Here is a 23,329-nt window from a genome sequence, read left to right on the forward strand (position 1 = left end):
CGGATTCCGCCATGGTGGATGGCGGAATTACCGCCCCATTCCAAGGTGAGTGGGGCGATAATTCCCCATTCACCATTTGCCCTTCCCCATTCCCATTTTTGCCCCATAGGGCATAATGGGGATGGGGAAGGCGCTAATTACGGCACCGTAAATTACGGTGCCGTAATTAGCACCAAGCTCGCTTAGCACCTTGGACTTTAAAGCCTGCAAAAAGCAGGCGTTAAAGTGTGAATCAGGCGTTAAACCCTTAACGCCTGACTTGTAATGAGGGCCAATAACTTCAATACTAACAATGGGCAAATTATGTGCCTGATGAGCTTTGCTCATCTACCCAGAGTGCTATTCTAAAACAGATTGCCTTTTCTATGTTTCTTTAGCAGGGTGTCATGAGGTCTGTATTTTTTTATAACATTGATTCGTCATTTATTTTTATTTCACTATTGTTCTTAGGTTGTGTGGGTTGCTCCTGCTATCACCTCACACCCCTTCTGAACAGTAGCCTCTGCTCATGTTACCACAGTAGGCGAAGGAGGTGCACCTCTCGGGCAGTGCCTGTTTTACCTTTGATTGGGATCACTGCTGGTTTTGTAGTAGTATGGGGCTGAGTATTCGGTTTAGCCACTACTCATCCCTGTGCTCCTGCATAGCAGTAGTCATTTCGTCACACACCCTCGAGCAAGCTGACCAAGGGTTTATGGCTCCCACTGGATTTATGTTTGTTCTAGTGAGACCTCAGTATAAATAATAAAACATGCGGCACATTCCTCTCATGTTCTCTGACAGACACTGCCATGGGGCAGTTCAGGGGTATGCATGGCACTTGTGGGCAGTGTACATGTAACATGGGTAGAGTATACACAAATTGAGCACACACACCCCCCCCCACCCCCCAACCCTTGTTCTAAGGCACTGCAGTCAGACTATTAGCCTGGAGGGCACACAACTCCGTGGGCCAAGCATAAATGAATAAAAGTAGCCTGTAACTCCACTCACAATGGGCTGAGACCTTGGGAGTAGATTATTTACCAGCAATGTAGTATATCTCTCCCGCACTATGTATTTAGACCCGACGGTAAAGTGCATATGAAAAGTACAGTGCATCCCTTGGGGCCCATTATACCTTATGAATATAGCAGAGCCGCGCCACCCTGAGCATTGAGTGAGACACTCTTGATAAGTACATATTTCTTTTATTGTTTAAAGCGCTGACCTAGCTCAAGGTCAGTGGAGCACTGCAGGATGAGGGTAGCCAGCGTTTGATCTGACATCTTTTTACAGGAGCACAGCAGTGGGAGTTATTTATTATTAATAAACAAATGTATAGAGTGCACATTCATCAATAAGGCATCTTGGCCCATCAGGCAAAACTACACCATGCCCTGGGCGAATAAAATAGCAGGATCTTCAGTCATCACCTAAACAGTGATTCTCCACACATCTCAGAGGGAAGGGCAAAGCATTCCATGGCTTTGCTGCAGCAATTGAGAATGCTTGGCCACCTGTCTTTGCAAGACGGAAACGTGGCACAGAGAGCAAACAGGCCGTTCCGGAGCGAAGAGTACGCCCAGGTCGATGGGTAACAAACTTATCCTGCAAGTACTCCGCCCCTTTATGATACTACGCTTGGTGCACTAAGCACACGGACCTAAATTCCACTCTTTTGGCTACCGGAAGCCAGTGCAGAGACCGGAGCACCGGCCTGATGTGAGCCCCATAAGGAGTATTGGTAGCGATACGGACAGCCAAGTTCTAAAGCAGCTGCAATCGATGAAGTAGAGGGGCTGGGCTAAAAACAAGGCATTGCAATAGTCAATGCGACTGAGCACCAAAGAGGCAAATACCAGAGGTCAGAAATGACAACACCTTACGCAGAACCTTGAGGTGAAAATGGCCGGCGTTGTAGACTGCACCGACCTGGGCGGCCATTGAAAGCGAGGAGGACAAGTAAACACCTAAATTCTTCACCACTGTCACCGAAAGCGGAGGAACACCCAAAACAGGTGGCCAGGAGGGAGGATTCCAGAAAGAAGAGATAGAGGGAGAACCCACCAGCAAGACCTCTGTCTTGTGCCCATTGAGCTTAAGCCAATTGCTGTTCATCCACCCATTAACGACCCCCAGGCAACTGCTCAGGCACAATGATGCCTCAGAGTGGTCAAGATCTAATCTAGCCACAATCTGGGTGTCATCGGCATAAGAGATGCCGTAGTGGCTGCAGATAGATATTAAAAAGCATCGGTGACAGAGCAGAGCCTTGGGGAACTCCACACGTGAGCGGGCAAGAAGAGGAGGAGAAGGAAGGAAGAGAAAGAGATTGGCCCCTGAGGGGGGATGGTCAGTGGTGTCAAAAACCAGCTGAAAGATGTAATAAGACCAAGGCTCCCACTCACCCCTGCTCTACAAGCCTGGCAAGGTCATCCACTACAGAAACCAGGACACTATGCGTGCCGGGTCGGAAATCCAACTGAAAGGGGTCGAGAAAGCTAGAGGATTCAAGAAAAGAGCAAAGCAAGGGAGAGATCAAAGACGCCAAGAGCTTCATGAAAAAAGGGAGAAAGGAGATTGGATGAAAATTAGCCAGAATAGAGGGGCCCAACGTTGGGTTCTTAAGACGGGGGATAACGGTGGCCTGTTTGAGTTCAGCCAGAATCAAGCCCAATTGACAAGACAAATTAACTGCCTGTGTCAGCCAGTAAACTATCATAGGCATACTGTCCTTAAGGACACCCAGAGGGATGGCATCAGAAGGAGAAGCTGACTTAAGTCTTCTGATTGCTGTCAGAACTGCCTCCGGAGAAAAAAACAGGAAGTGAGACCATGCATAAGCGGAGGCCGCATCCTGTTCAGCAGGACCAGCTGCATCCCGAGAAACAAGACAAATGTTATGACGTATATCTGCAATTTTAGTGACAAAGTCAGCCAAAGAATTGTAGAGTGTGAGTGGGCAACTCTAGGACAAGATTGAGCCGTGGATGGGAGTGACTTCAGCACTGAGAATAACTCTTTGGGTTATGTGAAAAACCCAAGGGCTTTTCCCTTCCTACTTCCTGGGGATCCTCTACACAGGTGGCCAGGGAAGGGCCAGTGTTTTTGGATCGCGACCTTGGGGGTGGACTAGTGAGGTAGGATGACCTGGGTGGAGCGTCCTCAGGGATTGGGAGGGAATACCTGAGGGTGAAACATGGTATCCCTCCTGCCCCCTCTGCAATAAACCCCTATACAATATTCCCTCAGTATTCCTGCGCAAATATTGATGCCAGGATACCCAGTCTCCAAAATACCATCCAGGTACTGATACGAAGAAGAGGGAGCCAAGAGTTATGCAGGCTTTCTATAGGAAACACCATTATATTTCTGGGTAGAAGAAGATGCGAGTAGAGGCAAACTAGTACTCTCAATACATGTGTCCCATTAACAAGGCCAGGCAAAGTCAGGCACTCAAAGCTGACTACCATCACCTGCAACCTATCAAACTTTTCTGGGAGTATAAAATGGACACAGGCAGTCAGCAGAACAAATGAGCTATGGGAGCAGAAGGCCAGGAGATTGTTGCAAGAAGGTCCAGAGGTATCCGGTGGCGAGTGGGATGCCGAAGCGCTATCCTGTTGTTTGGTGAGGGACCAAGCGTGGCGAGAGAGCCGGGTCTCCAGGGAGCCAGAATTGTGAGCCCTGGAAGAAAGGCTAACTCGAATTGGCCATGCAGAAGTAAATGCTTGTTTCGCTGGGCGTGATACAGACCCCTGGAATGTCCAAGGGGCAGGAGGCGAGACCCAGACCCCAATGCTGAGAGAAGTGGATCCCTGTGAGCAGCAACGCGGCAACCTGTGAGTATGACAGCCAGGGAAACCCGGTGCATGTGTGAGACTGGAGCGGGAAGAAGGAAAGTTTGAAAGCGTGAGAGCGATACAGAAAAGAAAGTTGTAAAGCATGCAAGCGGCACAGAAAGAAGGACAGGTGTAAAGCATGCAAGTCGCACATGAAACAAAGTATCAATAAATAAGGAAAAGAAACGAGTTAAGGCACAAGAGTGCAAGTAGTACGAGTGAAAGGAAACAAAATGAAAGCCAAGTGTGCAAAAAGCACCAGAGGAAAGCCGAGCGCAGAGAAAGAAAGAGTGAATATCAGAGTGATCGCGGATAGGGAGATTAAGGCTATGCATTCTTGAAAGTCTCTGATAGGCAACAGTGGTGAAATCCATCAATGAGAAGGTAAAAACGAAAGGGCTGAAGATAAACCCTAGGGGCCCGGGTTGTGCGACCTGTAATGGGTGGACCGTGCAGTCTGACAATTGCGCCACAGCCGAGGGAGACCCCGCCAAGCAAGTATATTGTGAAATACCCACCAAGAGCAGTTTGAAATATGGGGAAGGGAACCCTGTATGGAGTAAGTGAAATAAGAATAAAATTAACTGAGTGTAAAGTTGAAAGTGAACTTTGTGCAACCATTTGAACATGAACTTTGTGAGGGCAAGCATAGTTTTTGACACAGACAGCCTTATTGTTTGGACTGACAAGACTTAGACTATTGTTCCTTTATTTTATGGGTTGAGACTGCTCCCATTGAGAAATAGGGCTCGTTAGGCATTCTCCCATCCCAGTTGACCAAATAAAGGTTGTTGAAATTGCTTTCTCTTGTATCTGTGTCTATCTCTTGATGCCATGCCTGCCTCACAGTTGGCTTAGTGCAGTCTCACCTTTATTGGTAAAGAAGACACTTTTCCCCTTCTTTATGGCTAATAAGATTGTTTAGTAAGTTGACCAAAATCTACTTCTAAGTAGAGCCATAAGAAGAACGCCACTTGCCTTCTGCTTGCCTCAATTTAAAGCGCTGCGCTTTCAAGACATCGGTAAAGCACGGCTCAGACGGCCATCTCGGAGATCTACCAAGTTTAAAAGGAGCAAATTAATCAGCAGAGAGGAAAGACAGATCCATCACAGGAGCGTTGTGGCACTTATCGTTAATAACATATTAAATCCTTCAAGATTGAGGAGAGACTATGGGAGTTAAAATGTCTTTCAAACTGTAAAACCACCAATGTGGTATATTGTATACAGTGTCCGTGTGGACTTAGATATGTAGGCCAGACTTCGAGGGCAGCCCATGTCAGAATGAATGAACATCGGTCCAGAATTCGATGCAGGAAACTTCAGCCCCCATGGTTTCTCATTTCATAGAATACCAACATACCTGCTCTGGTGGGTAATTGACATTGTGAAATGTGTGTCAAATCCACAACGTATAATCCTGCTTCAGGAAGCGCAGTGTATTCACTGGCTCAAATTTCTCCAAACAGGCCTTAACAAAGAGAGTCCTATCTGGTAGGTTCTGTACCCAGCCGGTAGATGTATAAGTTCCCTTGTTGCATTCAAATTTGTGTATGCCTTCTAAGGAGCGAGGTATACAGTCTGAATATTACAGACAATGGGAACTACATGTCTGTTTAAGTTGCAGTAATTTGCCTGTCATTTGTGTTGTAGCCCGACAGTCTTGTTTTGATTTGATTTTGAGCCTTTACATTTTAGAACATGTTAAGATGGTGGACTTCTGTGCATATTATGGGGAGTCACTAGGAGTTTCTACATCTATTTGGTTCCACATGCCTGGCACAGTAGATATGTATTGTTGCAGTATCACTGTGCCGGGAGACTAGTAATGGAACTGATAATGGGCTCTTGATTTTGGCAATTAGAATGACTGTTATTTACATCAATTTACAATAAACCCTATGACCTAGGCGTTCATCAATCAGGATGGGTCCTTTTATCAATAATCAAGTTCGAGCCACCTATAGTATCGCAATAGAGCGGTAAGTCCTTCCAAAATGGCGGGTGGCTTAGTAACGCATATTGAGGTTAACTTACGATGCACGCACTTCCTTCTATATCACAGGCCTTCTTTTAGAGTGGAGACAGAGGTCGCACGATTGCCTGGTTGGGCTGGGAACATTTTTGTAAGCGTATAGAAAGGGGCGAGGGGGAGCAACAGTGGCACGACCAGCCTCTCATAGGACACTTGAAGCTGGGGAGCTTTTGTATGAACACATTGCCACTCTTGTATTTCCTATTTGCATAGGACGCTGCACTTTCAGCGTGGATGCCTCTTAGGTGACAAATTCCTGAAGTTACTAAACATAAGTGGTGTGTGAGAGATACATTTGCCTTTTTCTGTACTCTCGTGGCTAAAAGCAGACCCCACCATCTAAGATTATTTTTTTTCTTTAGGAACCAAGGCATTTTTATACTGCAGTTGGAACCTCAATTACACTCGTGTGTGTGTATAATTTCAGAAAATAAGATCCTATATGCAGGTTGAGCGTCAGTCTATTGGCCTAGGGTGTCATCCCGCCATTTGGGTAAATAATGAGACAGTATTTGGTTTATTTAAGCTATGGTGACCTTTGCACTGGCTGGTGAGGGTCTCGCACAGGGTGCTTTCTTGGTGTTGGAGTTAGGCCTTATAGATAGGGTAACCATCACAGTGATTTTATTCAGTCAATTAGCAAAGTGATTTTAATGTATTATTGTGTTTTGGTCTTTAGGGGTTTTCTTTGGTCCTGATGAAGGTGGAGTTCAGCTTCATATCTGCCGAAACGTATAGCCTTTTTGAATCAACAGTGGATACATCTGCAAGGCCTTACAGTCATACTGAATCCTACTGTATTATACACAGACCCCCGGAGTTCTTGATTGTGCCAATATGGCTTTCTTTGTGAAGTTGTGTGTTTAGCTATACAGCTACGAAGATTGTGCAACAAAATAGTTTTTATTGCTTTAGGACTGAATCATTCCTTCCTCTGCTTTGCTTACATACATCGAATTGTTGGATACATTACGAATATGTCTTTTTGTACATAGTATTGTGTTGAGTATGTTCATGCTGCTGAGCAACTGTTTGCCCATTATCCATGCTCGCCTTTTTATTATATGAAAAAGTAAATCAATTGCGTTTTGCAACAATAAATGCATACAATCTGCTAGGCAAAAAGCAATGAGATGCCTTGGCTAATATATGAATGTTGTCTTATTTCCTGACCTTGATCACACTGGTAGGACTGCAAGTACAAATTGTCCAGCACATTGCAAATATGAACACCGATGAAACGATGTAAATTAATTCCTGTCTAAAATCTATTCTTTTTTTTTTTTTTCTTGCTACAAAGCTGTGCAGTGGCGGAACACTATGAGTCATGACTCGTACAGGCCATGCCCACAATCCTACCAGCCACTCAAGGGAGAAATTGGCAGAATCTTAAAACTGCAAAGCCCACTGCTCCACTCCCACTGCACCTATGGGCTCAACTAGAGCTCAGAGTTCCTTTGTTGGCTCACTCTCTAACAGACAAAGTAAACGAACTTGACGGAAGTCTTTTTACTATTCCGGTTAGTTGTATTCAATCTTTGTGTATGGTTGCACATTTTGTAGGGTTTTACAAGTAAGTACTAGTTTAGATTGTACATACTTGTAGGCCTTTACAGATAACCACTAGCTATGTAGGGCCCATATAAGTAATCATGGCGACTTGTCAGGGCATTTTTAGGGATATCACTATCCCAAAACACCCCCTCATGGTGGACATGCCAAAACAGTTGGGCATGTGCCGTGGAGGTGTTTTCAAAATGTTGTGTGCTGCACAGGAGCAGCTGTTAGAGCAATGCTCTGTTCCGTCCGATGCAGAGAAAGGGACTGATAGGTTGGCGGGGGTGGGAGGGACAGAGGGGCTGCCATGTGATTTGGGCCATGTACGGGGTGCATCTGCGCAGGAAAGAAACTTCAATATTCCATAATTCTGCTTTGCATCATGCTCCGGTCCTGTCCCAGTTCCGTAGGACATCCCAAGAGTATTGAGGAAAGGGGACTAAGGATACCAGTGTCACTACAGTGAGTAACATTTTCGTTACCTGTAAAGTCCTAACAATATGTATAATCTACATATACAAACGAATAGACCCAGTAAAAGACTTTCATCCATTTTGGTGGTTGGAGCCTTTTTACTATATCTATTAGTAATCTCTCTCTCTCTCTCTCTCTCAGAAACTAAACACGCTTTTTAGGGTAACTTTCAGAGAGAATGTCACTAGTTTAAATGACTCCTCGGCCCCTTACCAAATTGCTGTAGCAGAGTTTTGAGTGGGATGCACTGGTTAAGCATGGACGAACAGCGGCCTGAAATCTGAGCCCCTTCCTTGTACATAACTTCATAAACTCTTCCTGGCAGCAAGCAAAGCTCGCTCAAGACGGACATAAACAGGCACATTGACGGTCCTGCCACTGGAGGGCAGTAGATTCATGGATTTCATCCATGGAATGACAGGAAACAAAATACATGGAGTAACATTGGGGAATCCTGTGGTTCTTGCAACTAATATATACTTTTAAATGTATGTTTGTTTTTCAAAAAATATTTCCACCCAGAATGTCTGACTTTCTGCTGTGTTCTAATTTTCTGTATTTCAGGAGTTCTTCAAGTACTTTCCCAGTATTACCAGAATTGCGGCCAAGATGTTAAACGTGTGTGGCTGTGCTCTCCATTGGACCATTTCTTCACCTCTCTTGGGGACAAAGGCTGGGGCTGCGGCTACAGGAACTTTCAAATGTTGCTTTCTTCACTTCTAAAGAATGGGTTGTTTGCCTGTTTAAAAGGTATTTCCAGCTGTAAGCCATGCGTTGTGGCAATGTTGACACCATTATTTATTTTGTAAACGTATCCTGTATTTAAGAGCAACCTAACTTAAGCATTTGTTTATACATAAATATTATTTCCGTGGCTCTCACACTAGTACATGCACAATGCTTTTAGTGACCTTGGTTTGGGGAGCTATATTGACTCTGACAAAAGAGCCTACTTAAGGCATTACCCATGGTATGGAATCCTATGTTTTTTTGGTGCAGTTATAAAGCAATCAGTGACTTTATTGGATATGCTCTGCTTCCAATTTTGAAATGGTGCAAATGTTAGGTTGGAGAGAATTCGTCCTACCCGAAAATCATAACTCCTGTTAAAAAAGGCAAGGTTTAAAACTTTAAATTAGGGCATATATCTGATATATCTGTGCAGGACACAGAGGCTGCAGTTCCTCTAAGTTTGTCGCATGCAAGCCCAATATGAAGAATATTCACAATTGTAAGTCATCTAAACTGAGGCATACAATGAATGCACTCTGCTGCAGTACCATAGTTTAAAATGGTTTCATACAGACTGAGCACTTCATATCATCTGAACTGAACTCCCCTGCCCCGTGCTTTCACTGACTAGTATTGAGCCTCCTGTCTGCTTCCTGTTTTCTAATACCTAATCTACTTCTGCTCCCCCTTTTACCACCACCTTTTTCTCTGGTCTTTCCCTCCTCCTGCTACTCATCTCCTTACTCCCTCATTCTGCTTATCTTTGGACCGCCAATCCCCCCTCCTCCACTAGCTTCTCCTTTCTCTGCCATTGCCAAATTTGCTCCTTCTCCTCACACCAACATGTCTGCTCTTTTGTGGCCTCCTTTTATAAATCTCCATCTTCTTTCCCCCACCCCCCTCCCTGGGCTCGACTCTCTGGGAGGATTTGCACATTTGGGTGATTTACTTTATTAATGCGGGTTGTGTGATTTGAAATACAAATATGCATTTCTCATTTGTAAAATACATCTGACCATATCAAGTTTTTATACAATTTAAAATATAGATCACAAATCTGTTTCATAACTTAAGCGTATCAATAAATAATTAGTAGTTTTATGCAGTCTGAATAAATGGAAACATTCTTAATTTATAGTCATATCATTGAATTGTGAGGAAAAAATCTAATAATACATCATAAATTAGTAAAATTATAAATATTATGTTCATTCTCAACAGTGTACCACATGATAGCAGCTATAATAATGATCACATCTTTAACCATCATTACAGACGCAGCAATTCGCTTGCTGATCTTTGATCATACAGATTATATTTAACTATGCATCTAATCCGAAAGCATCTCAATCTAGGGTAGTATATTAATTGCTGCTTAATCGTATCAAGATGAAGTTCAATCAAACATATTCTGCAGCTCCCAGCTGCCCATGTCTTCTTGCTCCAATAACTTCTTATTTGGGGAGAATATTATGTTCACTGATTTTTTAAAAAAAAAATATTTTTATAAATACAATAGCAAATACATACATTTTTGTATTTGATTAAACTAGAAAGTGAAACAGGTAAAAAATGTTACCTTGGTGTATATAGTTGAGATATTAACCATATGATATAAAATAGAATATATATGAATGGGTTAATAATTAGATCTGTTGAATGAACTAAGATAAGCAGGGCGTACAAACATGACAAACTTAGAAACAAATAAGAAAGGAGAAGGGAGGGGATGGTGCTATCATAAATGAAAAGAGCACAAATTACGTCAGGTACCGATTGTAAACATTCCATTTGTTGTAAAATGTAGGTAACGTTCTGGAGGATAGTGCCAACATTTTTTCAATTCTGTGGTATGAGCATATAGAATTCCACCATAATTGTACAATAGTGTCTGTGCATTTTTCCAGTTGGTTGCAATAAGTTCAAAAGCAACATAACCCATACAATTAAATAATTCAGGAGAGGAAATAGATGACATGAAAGGTTTTGCTAGTACACCGATCATAACATTGCACAGTGATAATGGTTCTTAAAAAGAAAACATATTTTGTAAATAATTCCATACTTGTGTCCAGAAGGAAAAGACACATTTGCAATACAAGATCGAGTGGGTAAAATCAGTGGTAGGGGATTGACAAGACAAACAAAAATGATGATTAAAATTTGTAATTTTTGCTACTCGGTGGGGAGTTAAATAAGCTCTATGTAAAATAAAATAATGTGATTGTGTGAGGTTTGCAGCTACAGAAGTAGAAACGCATTGCTCCCAGATTTTAGTCCACATTTCGTGGGATATTTGGAGATCCCAGTCAGCTTCCCATAGTATAGTAAGCAAGCGTTGTCATTGGGTTGTTTAAGAATGGAGTAAAATTTGGAAGCTTTGGTAAGGTGAGAGCATGCAATTGATTCTGTATATTTTGAAGGTGCCTTTTGAGAATGATAGAGGATGACTTTGGTAATTAGCTTAGTAATGGTAGAATAGGTTTTGAAATCAGATGTATTCATATTAATTCTGGTGCAGAATTCATGAAAATGTATAGGTATATTGTTATAGAACAAGTGTGTTAGTAGATACATTACCTACGGAATACCATTTAAGTAAGATAGCATGTTTAATCTTAAGCGAGAATAATTTTTTTGAACCATAAGAAGGCGTTTGTAGAGTCTTGGGTAGTAGGTGAGGTTGAGATTAAGCAAAACCAAGCATGTTTGAAGGAATACAAAAGTGGCTGTTTTTTAAAACCAGGCCATGAGGAGGTTCTGAGAAAATGTGGAAAGGATAGAGGACCTATATGTTTTGATTCTAAAACAATCCAAGATGGGGCATTCATAAATTGGGGTTCATAAGATAAGAAAAGGGCACATTTTCTCGATACAAATGATTTTTGATATTCAAGAAAATCAGGGAATTTAACTCCACCAAGAGTTTTGCAGGATTTGAGTTTCAGCGCTATTTTGGGAGTTTTATTTTTCCAAAGAAAATTGGATAGGATTTTGTCATTTCTTAAAAGGAGGGTCTTGGTAATAAAATTGGGATCATGGAAAGGTAATACAAGAAGATAGGACCAAGAGTCATTTTGATGGAGTTTAATCTGCCTCACCAAGAGAGGAAAAGAGGGGACCACTGATTGATGGAAGATCTTATTTTATCCACTATTGCATTCTGATTTAGGCTTAAAGTGGATGTAATATCTTTAGCATTATGTATCCCTAAGTATTTAATAGAAGAAGTGCACCACTTCATGCCATAAAGGGGAGTATCGGATAAGACACAGGAATTAGTAAGAGGTAAGAGTTTGGATTCATCAAAATGTAATTTGTATTCTGAGACACAAGCAAATTGATCAGTGGTAGACTTAATGCCGGGATAGAAGTAGTCTGGTTTGAAAGGTAGAGTAGAATGATATCAGCATATGTGGAAAATTTAACAGAGAAATCTTTCATAACAATGCCTTTAATACTATTATTAAGGGAGATGCTTTGAAGAAGGGGTTCTATAGCTAAAATAAACAGAAGTGGGCATAACAGACATCCTTGTCCGGTTCCGCGTGATATTGGAAACTGTTTGGTAAAGGTATTATTGATTAAAAAAAATCTAGTTGAGGGTGTTAAAAATAAAAGGGAGATGAGTTTGGAAAAAGTAGGGCTAAACCCATGCCATGAAAGGGATTCAAATGGGAAGGGCCATGAAACTCTGTTGAATGCTTTCTCAGCGTCTAAGGCAAAGATAACCAGGGTTAGGTGAAATGTGTGCATGCGAAAGAGCATTGAAAAGGATCCTAGTATTGGATGAGGCATATCTTCCTTTTGTGATACCCGTTCGATTTACATTAATTAATGTGTGCATTATACCATTGAGCCAATTAGTAATTCCTTTGGCTAGGATTTTAGTCTCAGAATTGATTAAAGGTATAGGACGATAGTTTTCGACTAACAAAGGGTCTTTGTCCCGTTTGCAGAAACAGAATTAGTAAGGCTTCTCCAAAGGATCTGGTGCTGGAACCTAACATAAAGAAATGGTTATAAAGTTCCAGGAGTTTAGGGGAGAGGATGGTAGAAAAGGAGGGATTAAAAATAAACAGGAAATCCATCAGTTCCTGGAGCTTTACCACTTTTAAGGTCTAGGATTGCCTTTTGAATTTCCTGTAATGAAATGGGGGCATCTAAAAAGGAAAGATCTACAGGATTATCAATAATGTTCTTGTTAGAGCAGAGAGTTAGTAATATCATTAAGAATGGTTTGATCAGCTGAGTAAAGTTGAGAGTAAAATTCAAAGAAAGTATTTTCGATTTGTTGCGTATTGGAAACTCTAACCCCATGTTGGTTAATGGTAGAAGCTATAATAGATTTTTCTTTCCTCTTTTTAAGATATGCAGCAAGTAATTTACCCGATTTATTGGAATCACCATAGAATTTAGCTTTAGATCTGAGCAGGGATGAACAGGCTTTATTACTTTTGTAATTATTACATTCTATGCGTTTTTCAAGGAGGGATTTGAAAGAATCTTCTTTAGGGTTATTGAAATAAGCGGTTTCTAATGATTTAGAAGAGCATTAAAGCTCTTGTGATTTATTTATTTTTGTTCATTTTGTTTCTTCTTGAAAGCTATACATTGTATAATAAAACCACGTAACTTGGCTTTGAAAGCGTCCCAATTATTATGAATTGTGATGACTAAGGAGTTGGTAAAAAGAAAGAATTGAGTAAAGAAAACATTTGTGTTGGAATAAAATCAGGATCATTGAGTAGAAAAGAATTGAATCTCCATCGGGATGCCAGGGAAGGTTGCTGTTCCCACTCCAGGACAGTACGGACCGGGGCATGGCCTGAAATGACAATAGGGCCAATTTCAGAGTGGAGGATTTTGTGGAAGCACGTGGAGAGTTAACAAATATATTATCCATTCTGGAGAAGGATTTGTGAGGGGGGAGAAAAGGGTACATTCCTTAACATCTAGGTCACAAAGTATCAACAAGAGAGAGGTCTTCTATAAAATTGATGAATTGTTTGTGGGATTTGGAGTTTATGAACTTGGAATCTGATTTGCGGTCCTGGGTGAAATCACCAAATGGATTACAGTCACCACAAATAATGAGTCTATCATAATTCTTGTTAAAGAGAACATGTCTTAAATTGTTCCAATAGGATGGATCTGCAGTATTGGGACCATAAATATTAAGGATAATAACCATAATCTTGTTGATACTGGTGTCAATGATAGACCATCGTATGGGAGGGTCATGTTGTTGATCAAGCAATTGAAAAGAAGTTTTCTTATGAATGAGTATAGTAACACCTCCCTTTTTCTCTATTGCTGGTGCAGAAAATGCATGCTTTATCCATAATTTGATCAGTTTATTATTATATTCCATAGGTTCTAAGTGGGTTTCTCGAATGCATACACCATCTGGATTGTTTTTCCCTAGATGATGGACTTTTTGACTTTCGATAGGATTATTAAGACCTTCAACATTCCATTACAATACCTTGATACTCAAAACAGTAAAGAATAGGGTACATGATTATTAAGGTAATATCAGAAGTGATATAGATTGAGTAACGAAGAAAGTTTGTAAAGGAACATTGGCAAATGGAAGTGTAAAACATCGTACTGGAGAGATTCCAGAATGCAATAACACAGACTAGAGGAAGGATAAACACAGAAGGGAAGGGAAGGGGAGACAACATTGAAAATAAAGATACAAAATATTATTAATGACTAAAAATCTAGCTAAATGGAAAAATCCAATGGGGGCTGCCATCAGGGAAAACAAGACCGTCTTCTGAAGACCCATGAGCTCAAACAGAGCGATTCAGTATTAGGCAGTTAGATAATCACCAAGTTAAGGACTGAAGAAAAATAGTCATCTCATCCACCGTGTCAATCTGTTTATATGAGATCTAGATTTGTCTTTGTGTTTGTCAGAAGCATCAGATGAACTTGAAGAATAATTATGACCGGATCTATTCCTAGAAGATTGAGATTTCCCGGATTTATACTTGTTATGCGAAGATAAGTTCTGAGCATGAAGAGATATTGACGCATCAGAACCCGAAGATGCAGTTGCTGGCGAGATGTCCATCTCTGAAGATTGGAGTGTTTTAATAAGAGCTTGTAATTCATCTGAGTCTTGGTATTCTTTGGTGACTCCTTGTGGAGGTGTGATAATCATTCTAGCTGGTTCCAGTAGGCCGTACTTGATGTTTAAATTTTTTAATGCAGGTTTCATGTCCAAAAATCGTTTCCTTTTATGCCTTGCAGCTTTGGACAGGGGAGTAGAACATTGCATTGCCTTGAAAGGTTAGGGATGGCTACTTTTTTGCAGCTGAGAGAATTTGTCTAGCTTGCTGGTGACGCAATAAACAGGCAATGAGCGGTCTTGTTGAAGCACTGTTTGTGGTAAAGCATGGTCTAATTCTGTGCACCCTTTGGAACGCAAGAGGGGGAGAGAAGGAGATATTCCGTATTTTAGGAATCCAATCGGTCAGGAATTTATTGGCATTATTTTGTTCAGAGTTTTCCAGAACACCATAAATTCTAATATTGTCCTTCCTGTTCCTATCCTCTATTAGAGACTTCAGTCTCTAAATGAAAAAGTTTAAACTGCATTTGCTCAAGAACTTCTATGCTGTCCTCAGAAAAGGACACCACTCTTCCATTTCAGATAGTCTAGTGTTAATTGTAGTGATATCATTCTTGAAAGCATTACATCCATCTTGGAGGGATAGGGATCTATTGTTTAACATTGAAATGGAACACTGTGTGGCAGTGAGCTCCATTAAAATAAACGTCCATGCCTTTGTTGATGCTTGATAGATCTCCTGAGGAACTCGATGAGGATTCATCAGCCATTTCGGATAAAGAATGTTGTATATAGCTTTTGTGTAAATGAATACAGCTGCAAAGATTCGTATTCCGTCGTTTGGTTGAGGCAATTGAGGAGACTATAATTCAAAATATCTAAATCAGCACATTGCCTCTCTTTAGTGTTTAATCTTAAAATTGTTGAAAAGACTTCCAAATATTCAATGGTCTTTTATAATGTATTGATAACATCCAAATGTTTGTGTGGGTACTGTGCGAAACCTGAGGGTATTCTCCCAAGCAGACCTCGAGAATCCCTTATTCAGGTGGCCTGTAAAGGGACAACGCTGTTAGACCGCCATCCCTAGGGGCGGACGAGCGAGAGAGGATCACCTGGATGGGGCAGCCCGGGATTGTGCTCGGGGAAATACCTCAGGTGAGAAGCAGTATTATACCAGGGAAGGAGGAGAGGAAGATGAAATCTCATTGTACCTCTGCCTCCCTTCCTCCCATTGAATGTCTCTTGCCCAGATCCAATGACCCCTCCAGATATAACCAATCCCCTAGAATCCCAAACCCAGTTGCACCCAGAAATGATCTCTCCCAGAATCTGTTTTCCGGTGTCCTACCCGAATACTCCTGCGCATTCTTTTCCATGTCCCTCTGGTTATTATTTTCCGAACTCTGTCAGCATTGACAAAACGCTACTGTTCCCATTATTCCCCCCCTCTATTAATTTCACAAACCATACCGAACTTACCCTACTGAACTCACCTACCCCCGTAGGATGAAGAATATCATCCCTCCCTTCTTATAACACTTTCTCCCCATCCTAACACATAGAATACTTAGAGATGCCCCCCTTTTCCTACACTAAAACTTTCTCCCGACACGAAACACAATGGACTAACACTAAAGCTGTTTACCTGACATGTTCCAACCCAAGGGTCAGGCAAAGTCAAGCAATTGACCAGAACCGCACACATCCGACTGTCCTTTCCTTTCCCGACAGGGATAAAAGGTGGAGCACGAGAGTACAATACGAGCAAGGCAGACAACACAACGACACAGCTATCCGATTACAGCAGTTCAAGAGGAGGAGAAAGGTGGTGAGAACCGAAAGGGTGACAAGGAGAGAAGCAACCTTTCCCTGTGAAACCGCCAGAGAAGGAACCATAACACTGCGAACAAAAGTCAGCATGTGTTGCAGCAGATGTCAACGGTACAAAGGGCCCTCCTCTGCTGATAACCAAGCCAGGGTGAGACGCTTGCCACCGTGGTACCGTCCTTGACTCCAGAGACAAGATGACCCAAGCGGTTCATCAGAGCCGGTGAGTCGAAGGGATACCCGATAAGAAACCAAACTGTGTTGAACGAAAGTAGCAAGAACTGTTAATACGAAAGAGGGAAACCAGCTACAGAGGAGTCTGCCACTACGTGGGTGCTCACTTGAGGAACTTTGGGCGATTGCCCTATTGTTGAAACTACTGTTGCCAGAAGGCTTTGGGAGAGGCACGAGAAAGGGGTCAAAGTGGTCATACAGGGGTCTTGCAAAATTATCTGTGCAGTTGAAAGTCTTTGACTGGCAGATGATTGTATTGCTAAGGGAAGTGAATCCTACATCGTAATAAAGTAGAAGGAACTATGTAATTGGCGTAAGGTGGCAAGAGTGAACCCGACAGGGGGGTGGGGGGTTTTGCTGATGGGAAGGGGCGCAAAGCCTAAAGTCCCAATGAACAGTGTTTTGACAAAGGTCAACAGAGCAGAGGGATGTCCGCAGTGAACTGTTTAAAAAGACATTAAGATTTGTGAATGCCATAAGTGAAGTTGATTTGAGGAAAGCTGTAGTGAACCTGACGGAGGGAGGCAAACATTGGAACAGGGTCTGAGCATGGAAGACGGGCATCCACGAGTGAAAATCCATCACCCCAGCGACATATGAATGCAACAGAAGAAATCTTTTGAATACAAGCCAGAGTGAACCCGACTGGAGGCAGGCTGATATTCCAGAGGGGTCTGAGCCTGGCGGAAGAGGGGGACCCAGGGGTGAAGAATCATCATCCAAGTGCAGTCAGAAAAGAACTTTTGGTTATGATTTTCGTAGAAAGGAACTGTTTGTGGATCTGAGCCCAGAAGAGTGTGATCCAGGGGTGAAAAGGCATCACGCAATGTACAAGCAGCAAGGAACTTTTGTTTATTATTTTGGAACACATCAGATCCTCAGAGGCAAGAGACTTTTTGTAGAAAGGAGACTTAATAACCGAAGGACCTGATATCTGAGAAGCGGAACTGTTGTTTCGTGCTGGGGAAGTTCGAGCTTGTGCTGTACTCGGGAGTCCCACTTTGTCCCGTGCTCAAAACGTGGGGAAGGCAGACCCCTGGCTACCACATCCTAACTTATCATTTGTGGACACTTCTTTCTTTCTTGTGAACATTATCCCACACCCTTTTGTATTTAGTTGTAAGGATTGACAATAGGCTTTTCTTAGACTAGGCCCTTTGATTTGACAAGACGCCACTAGGACTACCTTATTATTTGATGGTCGTAGCTTGCTCCCATTTTAGATTCAGGTTTAGATTAGGCGTATGTCCAACCCGCATATACAGTATAATAAACACCCTTGAACTGTGATCACTTGTCTGTCTTTACTGTTGCCACTATGAGTTCCTTACAGTACCAATGATATGTGGTAGAAATAAAGGCTGAAGAGAAATAAATGAAAATGAGAAATGTTACTGTAATGTCCTTGAACAGAACTGGCTGGCAGCAGAGAGTAGGCCCAGAAGGAGAGAGAAACCACACATTCATATACTGCGTCAGTCAACAATCTCCCCAGCTGACATGGCTTACAGAAACAGGAGAAGGCTCTGTTGGAACGTTTCACATCTCCGAAGGGTGTTTCAACCTAAGAGGATCACTTCACAATGCCGGGTTTGCAAAACCATCACCTGAACCACAAGTGTTGAAGAATTCAATTAAGCTCCTTTGAGCTAGAAAAGGGTCCACTCGCCAATCTTGGCATGTTAGCCACGCCCCAGAATATTAAATTTTAAGCAAATATAATCTTGCCTAATTCTCCTGCATAGAAATTGGACCTTGTAATTCAGGTATGCCCCCTGCATTAGGGGCATGTGGCAAGTATCGCCATGCTGTAGACTTTGTAGTCATGTCTACCATATTCTGCTCAAATCAAGATCTGTGATCTTCTTTCTAATTTCTGTCTTTATATGTACAGCATAATCTAAACTGACCTTTAAGGTTGTCAAGAGTTTTATACATTTATCAAATATACCAATTATTGCTTTTTTATGCAGTGCAGTTTTTGATATCTTTACTTTCTTATTAGCACCATGAAGCATTTTAGTCATAGCTTTCTGTACATTTAAACAGAAAATCAACATGCGCTGCTGTATCTTAACCCTAACTGGCACTACTCTATCTCCATCTCTACCTGTGGTGTTCCCTAGGGGTATAACCTCTCTCCCTGGCTGTTCAACCAATACCTGGCACTTCTTGCCTAGCGCATTGCCGCTCTCTGCCCAATTTCCAGTACTATGCGGATGACACTCGGCTCATTTTCAGGCTACCTTCGGCCACCTCTTCTCCCTCTCTCATCTCTGACTGTCTGTCCGCCATCCAGGAGTGGTGTGCCGCCAATGATCTCTGCCTTAATGCCAGTAAGACTGAGATTCTTCTCATCAGCACACCCGCTCCCTCCTTTCCTGTCACTCTCTGGCCGGTCTCTCTTGGCCCTCTTCCTGCTCCCACCTGTGAGGCTAGAAAACTCAGGGTCATCTTCGACTCCACACTCTCCTTCTCTCCTCACATCTCTGATGTCTCTAAGAAGTCACACTACCAGCTGCACCTCCTCAGAGGTATTCTTCCTTTCCTCTCCTTCCCCCAGAAGCTCACTGTCTCCAGAGCTCTGGTTCTCTCTAGGCTGGACTATTGCAACCGCCTCTTTCTAAATCTGCCTGCTTCTACTCTCCGCCCTCTGGTACTCATCCAGAACAGGACTGTGAGACTTGTCCTTGGCCTCAAGCCCAGGGATCGTATCTCTCCAGGACTGAAATCTTTGCACTGGCTCCCAGTGGCTGCGAGGATTAAGTTCAAAACCCTCTGTATTGTCCACAAAGCCTTCTGGGACCTCAATATCTTCAACTCCCTCTTACTAAATATCTTCCTTCTCATACCCTTCGCTCGTCCGCCTCCAACTCCCTCAGGGTCAGTCGCTTCTCCAAGCAACGAGTTGGTGGTAGATCTCTTTCTTCAGGCGGGGCCTCCCTCTGGAACAGCCTCCCTGCCTCCCTGAAACTTGAGGAGAACCATCTCCGGTTCAGGAAGCACCTCAAAACCTTTCTCTTTGCTTCTGCTTTCTCTCCTACTCTGCCCTGCTGAATTTCCTGGCTGAAACTGAAACTGCACTGGTTACCTGGCCACCATCTGACCTCAGGCCCAGGTCCCCTCCCCCACCAGACGCACACATACACTTCCTCCTAGCAACCCCTGCACTTGGGGACTGTTTCTGTATCCCTACAGTCCTACTACCAGCACTTGATACCTGATGTCTGCACTTACCATTGCACTTGCTATCCCATGTTCTGCACTGTCCCCTCCCCCTGCCCCCCCACTTATTCCCCTTCGACCCTTCCCATGCACTTGCGCGATCTGAATGACACCTGGCCTAGTAGGATCGTTGTCTCTGTATTCCCTCTCCCTCTCCCTTACCTCGTCGCACCTTCAAGCACTTGTGTATTGGCGCGTTATAAATGCCATATCATATCATACACAGAACTCTGTGTATACACTCCACTGAAGGATATTTGGCAAACCAAACCACTTATTTTCAAGCTCGTGTAGGGCTTTATAACATTTAAGAACCTAGATCATAGAACCATATAACATGGTGGTCATTTATTTTAGTTTATAGGCTTCAGATAATTACCTTAAACTATAACTACCATGTTTACAGGCAAACTTCTTCAACGCAATTGTCTGTTATGTCTTGGTGGTAATGTGGTCATTCCATTTTAGTTTATTGGCAATGATCTCTCCCATGTAAGAGTAATGATTCACAATCTACTGGTTTACCTTCCAATAGCCATTTATGTTTAGAATTTTAGAATTGTTTGATTCATAAAGCATCATTGTTTTAGTTTTAGTAAACTTGATCTGTAGGCAATGGGTCTTGGAATCCTGTAGAGTTTACCAACAGCTTTTGAAGTCCAAATGTCATGCTAGTGAAAGTAAGCGTCCCCCAATAAGGCAGTTAACCCCCCCCCCCTCAATGAGAGGCAATAAAGGACACACCCCAGGAGGGAATGAGACCACGACCAAGAGCGGTTGAAATTAAAAGGTTTTATCTAAATCGATATAGGACATGCAAAGGACTCTGCAAACTCCGAGAGTGCTCTGTCTGACAAGAGCAAAGATAGTCAGTTATATTACAAATACACATCATGCATGAGCTAAGCTATAGGGGCCACATAGCCTTGGGGATTGGATGGCGATGTCTAGCTACTATGTTATCTATATGCTCGGTGCTCCATGATTGGCGGGGATCCACGTGGTGGCATCACAAAGTGCTTGGGTCAGCTGGGCTCGTCGGGGTGGAGCTCCAGGGCGCTGGCTGTCAACGGAGAATTCACCACTTTGGTTCTAGAAACTTGCCCTTGTGGCCATTCATACACGTTCATCACACTCATCTATACGAAGTTGTTATGTAAAACTTCTAACACATCAATCTGATACCTGGGTGGGGACACAGGAAAGCAGTATGCAATACGAGGCTTCCTTCATACATCATTGTAAAGTTGTCATTAACAAAGGGTCCAGTTTCATGGGTCCAGGTGTCTTGTCACGTGGCACGGGTCAAGCTACCTTCATCATTTTGTCCTGTTAGATGCAGTAAATGATGGCTCTGGGGGATGTTTGTACAAGGATACCTATCTTTGTGGTCTGTTGAATTTGGGGTGAACCAGAATACCATTAGGTAAGTGGGGGCACATAGCTGGCACCTCAAAGACGGCGGGATTTAGGACCGGGTAGCTCGTAATCACTAGGTCTGGCCATGACAGTACACAGTGGTGGTATGTCGGCCTCGGACATGGGGGAGGTAAATACTTGATGCGGGTCCAGCAGGAATGCGGGGAGGTGAAGCTGTGCTGTTCGAACACCAGCGAGCCCCGGCGGGCCTTGGCGGGTGGAGGGGGAGATGGCCTTGTAACTTTCTGCGAGTCCCTATTCACTGGGCTGCACAAATGCTATTAGAGAGGACAGATTGCTAGGGCTGGGCGCATTCGGTAGAGCACACATTTCTGCTGTTTCCAGGTGCTTACATTACTAGGTTCATAAAATAGATGTTTTTCCTTGGCACATATATTACATAACGTTAGTCAGTCTGATGCTTGCAACTCATGAGGAAGGTGAACATGGAGCAAACGTGAGGTAGTACCTGGTTGGGTTATATAAGCAAGAGCAAGAAAACAACGTGTTAATCTAACATTTTGATTATAGTGAAATCTGGCTCAATGCCCTAGGTGGCTCACATGCAGTACAACATATTTCATCACATCATATGCAAGCATTTTAAATATTGCTTGTTCGTTACCCTTTTTACAATAGGAGCAAACATTAGTCGGTACAAAGCGGATTTTCGAATGGTCATACATTAGGCATCAGAACATGGAGGTGTCTTGGGGTATGCGTGGGTCACCTTGCTTTAATACGAGTAACTGGCATTATACGTTTTAACACTTTTTAACACACATCTTAGCAGCATGGATAAGACTGAGATACTCGAAAGTTTTACATTCATGTTCCACCTCTCATTTGGGGGAACTGGGCTGGGGGTCATGAGCACCATATATTACAAGCGCGGGGGGTTAGGCGCAGGGTCGGGGTTTACTTGATAGGGACACTTTTGTTCTTTCCCAGACCCCAACTACAAGTCTGGTCACTCCTAGGGCAATGATGTACTGCAGAAGGTAAATGATACAGTGTTTGTTCTGTTACTTGTTTGCGTCTAGTTGCTTGTGAGAACGGGCCTTCAGTGGATCTGCCATTGGGTGGAGGCTGGGGGGGAAAGTGCAGGACTCTCTGTGCGCGGTCAATTAGGGGCTGAGCTGCAGCGTGTGTACGCAGGCTGATCTACTGAGGTCTGGGTTCAGTATACTCAAAATGGAGTCTCTGTGTGTTACAAAATGGAGTCTATGTTATGTTACAGGGCGAGCCGTGCAGCCTCACGTGTAGATAGGCAGCCACCCTGCCTCCCGGGCCCAGGTGCATGGGGGGCTGCCGACGAGTCATGAGTATCACGTAGGTGGGCAATATGGGGAGGATCCTAAAGACCTGCCCTCCCATACATTTCCCCCCTTTCGTTACTTAAGTAATGAATACTGTAACTCACCCAACCTTTGGCGTTCTTTCTCATTAGCTATTGCTTCATCCCACGCTGGTGTCCCCTTTATTGGCATCCAGGCTCCACACCCCTCAGAGACTCTCCCCCCTCCTAGCATACTCATCCGGTGTGCAGGTCATATATATGCATCCCCCTCCAGGTCTAGCCATACCTCCTTATACCATTCTCGTTCCAGAGGTTCTTTTATTGTTGTGTGGTATAACCTATCATCTATGTCCCCGTCATAGTATAATGCCACCATTCTATATTTGGGTTCAGGATCCTCACCTGTTTGTACTTGTGCCTCCTGCATAATTTGTGCTGCTCCTTTAGTGTTGCCCATTGTCACCATCATCATTGCGCCATTAGGAACTGCGTTTGTGCAGCACCAAAGACCTAGCTGGCACACACAAAAAACCAGGGAAAAAATACGATGATGGGTATCAACATTTTGACAGTCAATCCTAGCCAGGATGGTACGCAGGAAAAAATAGTGTCGA

At 43.0% G+C, this 23,329-nt stretch overlaps 1 protein-coding gene across 3 annotated transcripts in view; it reads left to right on the forward strand.

Annotated features, from left to right (window-relative positions):
* The window catches only part of ZUP1 (zinc finger containing ubiquitin peptidase 1), a 705,973-nt gene that overhangs the window by 443,788 nt on the left and 238,856 nt on the right, over positions 1–23,329 (forward strand). For all 3 annotated transcript variants that reach the window (XM_069606641.1, XM_069606639.1, XM_069606640.1), the window contains exon 5: positions 8,455–8,640. In XM_069606641.1, the coding sequence (XP_069462742.1) occupies positions 8,455–8,640 (186 nt within the window). The remainder of the gene's footprint in view (positions 1–8,454; positions 8,641–23,329) is intronic.

This window comes from Ambystoma mexicanum, chromosome 4p (assembly GCF_040938575.1).
Source record: "Ambystoma mexicanum isolate Mex_15411 chromosome 4p, UKY_AmexF1_1, whole genome shotgun sequence".
Classification (NCBI taxonomy): domain Eukaryota; kingdom Metazoa; phylum Chordata; class Amphibia; order Caudata; family Ambystomatidae; genus Ambystoma; species Ambystoma mexicanum.